Below are 8,296 nucleotides of genomic sequence, written 5' to 3'. Positions count from 1 at the left end.
AAAAAAAAAAAAAAAAAAAAAAAAAAAAGGGGGTGGGGAAGAGTTTCAGGAAGGGAAGAAATCCACTGGGCTAGAAATGAGGAAATCTAGATTCTGGTCTACTATGTTCCTCCACCGTTTGTCTAGCTGGATGATCATGGACAAGCCATGTCATTTCAAGCCTCATTTACTCAATAAGACCATAGGACTAAAGCATATCTGAGGTCTCTTAACCAGTTTTAAAATCATATTACAACAACAGAAGGAAGCATCAATTTAACTATGGAGACCAAATGGCAAATAATATATTTACGCACGCAATTAGTTTTTCAAAAATCTAATGATACATAGAAAAAGCAGTATAGTGTGGGAGAAATAACACTGAAATAACAGTGAGAAGTCAAGGATTCAAGTCTTGAATATCTCCATTGATAAGTTAGTCTCTGAACCTCAGGTCTCTATAAAAAATGATGATAATAATTTCTGCCCAATTCAAGAGATTATATATAGATCAAATGAATGTATAATAAAGGGCTTAAATATAAAAGTGTATAAATGAAGATATTACTAATAACAAAGATCATACTAAAAGATCACCAATACCTGGAAAATTCAAAGTTACAGATGGTTAATACACATAACTTCCTAGAACACTGTTTGAATTTAAGAGATAGAAATATTTTAATTATAAAAATTTGCATCTGAGGTTTATATTATCTCAAGTATTAATTAACAAAACACTGATTAGAGGCCAACTATGTGCAGGCAAGTTACTGAATATTGGAAACTGATGTGGTCCTTGAGAAACTTGGAAGGAGACAAAGGTGTATGTGTGTGGAGGGAATAAGCACATAAATAAACACAATTCAAAGAGTGATATAATACAAAGGTGCTATGTAAACAAAGGAAGGAGCCAATAACACAAACTCATCCTAGGGCGTCAAAAGCAAAGAAACCTGAGCTATAAGTTGTAAAATTTCACTAGAGGCATGGATACAAAGAAAAATAGCTAGCAACAGCCTCTCTGTACTCTCTCCCTAGATGACAGCACTTATCCCCATGGTTTAAATAAATCTCTTCGTTGATGGTTCCTAGACTTACCCCTTCAGCCTTGACTTGCTTAAGTAACTCAAAACTAACTAATGGAATGCTTGACTTTTCTCCTCAAACCTGGTCCTCCCCAGGTCTTTGGCTCACCCTCCAAGATATATCTCACTTTTTCTCATTTTGGTCTAGTTCCTGCTATTACCCGGGCCCATCATATCATGTCACTTCCAAGATAAGACACTGATATCCCTACTTCTGTTTTTGACCCCTCCAACCCATTTCCCACATAGCACAGAGTTATCTTATAAACCTAAACCTGATCCTGTCATTCCCTGCTTAAAACCAATTAATGGCTTCATATACACTCAGAATAAAATCCAACCTCCTTCACCAGGCCTACTGAAGCCCCGCAGGATTTGGACCCTGTGGACCTCTCTCTCCATCATGCCCAAACATACAGCCCTGTGTCAGTTCCTAGAACACGCCAATCTCTTTCAACACACAAGTCCTGTGTTTACAAAGCATAAAATTATGAGTCCTGGTGTGGGCTGGAGCTATAGGTTATATTATATAACACCACTCTAGCAATCCATAGTAATCTCTAAGAAATAACTTTTTTTTTTTGGCTGCTCTTCGCGGCATGTGGAACTTCCCGACCAAAGATTGAACCCGTGCCCCCTGCAGTGGAAGCAGGGAGTCTTAACCACTGGACCACCGGGCAAGTCCGAAATACCAGTTTTTCGACATTGGTTTTAGTTATTTTCCTTAAGAGCAAATATTTTTATCTTATTATTTGAAGGGAACTATCAAACTAATCTTCTTTGAAAGGAAATGTAACAAATTTCACTTATATTTCAGAGAAATATAATGCTTACTAAGATTTTTCACTTATGCCTGATAACTAATTACCAATTTATTTCATCTAACAAAAGTATCGGGACTTCCCAGGTGGTCAGCTGGTTAAGACTCTGCGCTTCCACTGCAGGGGGCACAGGTTCGATCCTTGGTCGGGGAACTAGGATCCCACATGCTGTGCAGTGTGGGCAAAAAAAAAAAAAGTTTATTATATAACAACTTAGGATGGGGAATGAGAATTTTGTATCATATTGTCTCTATGTGATCTATATAGATTAAAAAAATTTTAATACTAAATACTGATTACCTGGGAGTAAGATAGCAAATACAAATGTTACTATTAATTTAAGTCATCTTCAAAACTATGATAGCTTTGGTTGATACTGATCAACAAGGCATCTAACAAAAGACGTTAAAATAAAGATGTTTTATTAAATAATGTGGTGTTTCACACAAAAAAGTAGCTTTTGCAAGAGTGCTTTTATATTCTCAGCATGGGTACTAAACCTAAGACAAAATACAAAGAAGCTACAGATTTCATTATTCTGTTCACTCAAATGAAAATGTCAAAAGATTTATGCTGTTAATCATAATTCTTATTAGCAGATTTTAATTATCACTCTGAACAAAACATTATGAAGAACAATCTGTGAAGATATAAACTTAAGAGAACGGAGATGTTCAGTAACTTCTATATAAAATCATTTTGCCAAATACCACTATCTCTTCAGTTTAAAACACTGTCCTAATTAAACCATACAGGGAAAAAGCTCATATGCAAATATATAGCCCATCTGATTCTAAGAGTCATCAAAATAACTTCCTGTTTGGGAGTTCTAAGCTGTGAATGCACAGTGTAAAATTACAATATTAGTCATAAATAAAACTTTGAGTACTCTGAAGAAATTTTAATATTTGGCACATAGAAATTCCATTTATGTTTCTCAACTCTTAACAAAAATAAAATGTTTTTTAAAAATTGACATTTATTCCTTATTGTATTTTAAAGGGGAGAGGTATTTTAAAACTAAGTCTTGAGTACCTATTACCCTTAGGCACTAGGTCACCTACTTTATTTTATATTTTATCTCATTTAATCCTCATAAGACCTGGTGTGGTACATCATAATGCCTATGTTACAGATAATACACAAAGTTCAAAGACCCTGAGATTTTATACAGACTTGAAAATGTTTCTATCATAGTCAAGTTCAAAAATTATTTGGCATGTGTTTGTTCTTTGCCTCTATACTTAAAAGCTATTGGCATACTGGGCCTAACTGTTCAAAACGGGACATGAGTTGAAAGAGCGGTCCTAAGAATGAGTGTTTTTTATATACAGAAATAAATTACTAAAAAAGAGATAAGACTGCTTAAATGAACACTGATTTACCTTGAACATGAGAAATGATGAACAGATAGGCTCCCAATAATCTGATGTAAATATACAGCTGAGTCATTGTTCAATTTTAACGTTCTCTACACTGTCACCTTTAATAACTAGTCTTGTTATGTCACTAATTTAAAAGACTTTCATTCAATGAGATTTTCTTGTAAAAGGTCTCAATCACTTGACAATGACACCAACTTCCACTGCTTTCTCTTGATTCCTGAAAGATAAAAATATTAAGAAGGAAATGAATATAACTGAATTCTGGAAAGTTTTCAAAAACTAGGAGAGGAAAAACAAATGCCCAAACATACCTTTAAACAATGTAATACATTATTAAAGATTAATGTTATCATTGTTTAAAAAAAAAAAAAGCCACTGTAATTTAAAAGCTTAAATAATTTATTAATAGGTTGCCACCTCTCCTGACCTTAGATTAGCCATATGTAAAATAAGAACACTAATAATCTTAACAGTCTTTTCTGGCTGCCCTAAAGTAATTATTTTATTGCTATTAAGAAAATTTCTAAATATATTAAGAATAAAACAGGAAGAGCTGAATTTAGAACACTAAGCTAGGACTTCCCTGGTGGCGCAGTGGTTAAGCATCTGCCTGCCAATGTAGGGGACACGGGTTCGAGCCCTTGTCCGGGAAGATGCCACATGCCGCAGAGCAACTAAGCCCGTGCGCCACAACTACTGAGCCTGCACTCTAGAGCCCGCGAGCCACAACTACTGAGCCCGCGTGCCACAACTACTGAAGCCCACGTGCCTAGAGCCTGTGCTCAACAAGAGAAGCAAGCACAATGAGAAGCCCCCACACCACAATGAAGAGTAGCCCCTGCTCGCTGCAACTAGAGAAAGCCTGAGTGCAGCAACAAAGACCCCAAAAAAACCAGCCAAAAATAATAAGTAAATTAATTAATTAAAAAATAAAACAGTAAGCTACTCATCAAAAAATTTTCAATCCTAGTAGATGTGATAAATAAAAACACCTTGAATCTTTCTAATAAATAATGTATTCTATAGATAGAAGGCCTACCTAGAAAAACATTTAAATATGCAGCATGCTTCCTCATTAAAGCAAAAACATTAGAAATGTATCTTAAATGAAATTATTTACCTAAAATACTACAAATCTGAATTCATTAGGATAAAACTGAGCTTTTCATATGGATCACATGAAACATAACCTCCCCAATTAAGGTTTGGCAATTATAAGATAGTTAAAGAGGTAACAGAAAAAAAGGTTAGTTTGTGTAAAGATGAATATGATTCTGTTTCTTCTCTCATCCTGTTGGTTCAGGCAACTGATTTTACTGACTTCAGCCTGAATTATTCCTCAATGAAAATGATATTATTTATTTGTAACACAATTATCCTGGCATGATTTCTACCACAAATATCCCAAGCTTTCTATGTTAACTAAGAATTTTTCACTTGAATTAGCTCTCCAAAGGCACTTAGAGTATTGAGGAAATAAGGTTTACAGTGAGATGTCATTTATATTGTACATTTTATATATGGCTTATTCTAAAATCTCTAATTTCTCTACTATGAAATTAATTTGATTTCCATCTACATAATGTTGAGAGAGTAAGATGTAAAGTCTAAAATTATCACAGAATAACATCTGTAATATGATTTAACAGTATTTGAGAAAACTCACTTCTTGAAATTATGGGATTGTGACTCTAGGGATACTTGTTCCAGGTTTCAAATTCAAAAGAAGTTTCCAGTATATTTCCAACACTGAACTCTCTCCTTATTTCTATTTGCCTATTAATATCTCCACTAGGATTACATCCCACCTGTCCAAATCAAAGTCACTACCTTTCCTTCTCATTCCTCTAGACCTGCCTCCTCCTCCTCCATTTTTTTTTTTTTTTTTTCCCCCCGCAATACGCGGGCCTCTCACTGTTGTGGCCTCTCCCGTTGCGGAGCACAGGCTCCGGACGCGCAGGCTCAGCGGCCATGGCTCACGGGCCTAGCCGCTCCGCGGCATGTGGGATCTTCCCGGATTGGGGCACGAACCTGTGTCCCCTGCATCGGCAGGCGGAATCTCAACCACTGCGCCACCAGGGAAGCCCCTCCTCCTCCATTTGCTATCACAGAGGAGGGTGGTGCCATCTCTCCAGTCACCCATGCCAAAAACCTTGGCATCATTTCTGCCTCTCTTCCTAGCTCTCACTCTCTCTCCATACCTTCATTCATTTATTCATTCACTCACTTATTCACCAACAGTGTTTTCTGAGTATGTATTATACATCAATGCAAGGGGCTAGAAATAAAAATATGAGTATGACAGATTCCACTTCAAGGGCCTCATATTCTTGGTCAGGAAACTGACTGCTATGACTGGTTCCATCTTTCAGTGTCACTGCTTCTTCATCAGTTTATTTAAGCTAATATGTGGTCTTGTCTCATTACAAGTACAACCAAGGCATCCTGCAGTACAGTCGATGAGACCCTAAGCACCTGCCACACTCACAGTCCCTTTCAGAGGAAAGGGATCATGTGTGATTCCTTCTACACAAGCATCTGTGACTCTACCACTCTCAGCACAAGTTTAAATACTGGATCTGCCTTAACTAAGTAACTTCACCTCTCTGAATGAGTTTCCTCATCTGTAAAACTGGAATTATATTAACTCACAATTATTTTGAGAACTACATGAGGTAATAGCTAGCATATGTTCACCTCTATGTGGCAGACCATTACAATGCTTTGAATATATTAATTTACAGAATCATCACAACCACCTTGTAAGATAGGCACAATTTATTATTTTAATTTTACAGATGAGGAAACTAAGGCAAGTGGAGTTTAAGGAATTTATCAAAGATCACACAGCTGGTAAGTGTCAGGGCTATAATTCTAATCAAGAAGATGTGATTCTCAAGCCTATGTGTTAACTGCTATCCTAGGCTGCCTTGCTGGATATTTTACATACATTACATAATGTAAACTATACATTATAAAGTATTTAGAAAAGCCTGGTACAGAGTAGGTACTTAATAAAAGTTTCCTCCTCTCAGACATGTTTATAACATATTTGCCAACCTGGCACAGGAAGTAACAGGTGCTATACACGACAATCCCATCTGCAAGACATTTTTATACACTAAAAACCCTGCAACAACTTGTATGGAGAACAGCTATCAGCCAAGAGAAGGCTAAAGGTAAAATGGCTTCAAGTGCCTCATTTGTAATCTAACAATGGAAGCCCCTAATCTTTAAAAGAAAAATGTTAGGTTTTAGCTGACTACAAGCTCAATAAGCATCAGTGCTTATGACAATTCTAAGACATGAAGGCAATCTAATCAAGCATTGATAGAAGCACACTGCCATAATCAAAGAGGGTAACCATCTTACTTTATCCCACCTGGTCAGGCCTCAAATACTTTAGAGAAGAATGACAAGAATGCAAAGGACAGAGAAATGACTACACTTGAGATACAACTGAAAGGACCAGGGATCTTTGCTCACAGAGTATCAAAGGAATAAAGTGTGAATGTACCTCTGTCAAGGACATGACAGGCATGATGCAAACAAGACTAGACCAATTAAATGACTTCAGATTCCTTCCAGCTCTGAATTCCTGAGTGAATAGTGTTCTCGCTATTGAATGTTAATTTATTTCCCAAATATTTATTAAGTGCCTATTATATACATGATTCTGTATGAGACACTGAGAATATACTGAGAGAGAGCAAAACAGACTGAGCCTTTATGGAGTTCACAGTCATATAAGATAATTAAGATATTTAGACATCAAACAAGACAATACAAATGATACGTGATCACAACTTGAGGTGAGTGCAAAAAAGAAAAGTGCCAGGTCCTCCAGGGACATGGGGAGTGACCTAATCTAATCCAGATAGAGAGGTCAAGGGAAGCAATGTAGGAAAGTGACATTTAAGGTGCAATCTGAAGAATAAAAGAGTTATTTAGTCAGGTAAAGAAACGAGGTTGGGGAGGGGGCTTGTTCTAGGCATAAGGAGCAGCCTGCACAAAGATCTTGAGGCAGAGAAGAGCAAAGGAGAACACAATGTTTCTGAAATGTTGAGAACAAGGGTTAATGTAGTGGAAGATGAGGTTGAAGAGACAGAAAAGTCAAGGACCAGGTCAGGCAAGATCATATGAAGGATTTGGGATTTAAATGTAAGTGGGATAGGAAGGCAATTATCTGGTTTCTCTGTAATGAACTGGAGGGGACAAAAGCAGAAGGAAATAGACCATTAAGAAGGATATTGTAGCAGTTTAGGAGAGGGACAATAGTGGTTAAGCTTAGGGTGGTGGTGGTACAGTGGATGGAGTCAAGATATATTTCACAAACAGATTCAGTAGGCCTTGGTAATGGATTAAATGTGGGGGTAAGGGAGAGTGAGGGGTCAAAAAAGATCCCTACATTTCCGGCATGAGCAATTACTGAAAATGGGGACAAATGGATTTTGAAGAAAGTGGGGAGAAGAGATCAATGGTTCAATTTTTAGACATTTGAAATTACTCAAAGGGAATGTCTAATGGGCATTTGGTTCTGAAACTTAAAGGAAACTTTTGAGACTGAAGATATAAATCTGTTATGTCAGCAGCACAGAGATATTTAAAGCTACGGTTCTATATGAGATGGCCTTCTAGAATGAAAAGAGAAGAAGGCACCAGAACACCAATGTTCATTTAAAAATCAGATTAATAAAAGCATTAACATCATATATATTTACTTGGCATTCACTGATAAAAATAAGTTCATGGTCCAGGATCCATCATGTACAATATTAATATAGCATATATTACCACAGCTGGAATATAAACTAATATTCATAAGTGATATTTTTCACAGTTAAAAAAACCCCACCAATCTACCAAAAGATCATTATGGTGATCTAAAATATGTCCACAAATGCTCTGACACTATCTTCAAAAGGTGAAGCCTAATTTCCTCCCTTGAATTCCCACTGGACTTAACGACTCACTTCTAACAAAATAAGATAAGGTGGAAACAACAGTTTGTCTTCTGAAACTA

General features: G+C 36.5%; 1 protein-coding gene across 1 annotated transcript in view; it reads right to left on the bottom strand.

Annotated features, from left to right (window-relative positions):
* The window catches only part of BMPR1A (bone morphogenetic protein receptor type 1A), a 155,622-nt gene that overhangs the window by 30,782 nt on the left and 116,544 nt on the right, over window positions 1-8,296 (bottom strand). The window contains exon 3 of the mRNA XM_007458361.1: window positions 3,274-3,490. Within this exon, the coding sequence (XP_007458423.1) occupies window positions 3,274-3,340 (67 nt within the window). The 5' untranslated portion in view covers window positions 3,341-3,490. The remainder of the gene's footprint in view (window positions 1-3,273; window positions 3,491-8,296) is intronic.

The sequence above is a fragment of the Lipotes vexillifer genome, unplaced genomic scaffold (assembly GCF_000442215.2).
Source record: "Lipotes vexillifer unplaced genomic scaffold, Lipotes_vexillifer_v1.1 scaffold437, whole genome shotgun sequence".
Classification (NCBI taxonomy): Eukaryota; Metazoa; Chordata; class Mammalia; order Artiodactyla; family Lipotidae; genus Lipotes; species Lipotes vexillifer.
This window is presented reverse-complemented; position numbering and strand designations above follow the sequence as displayed.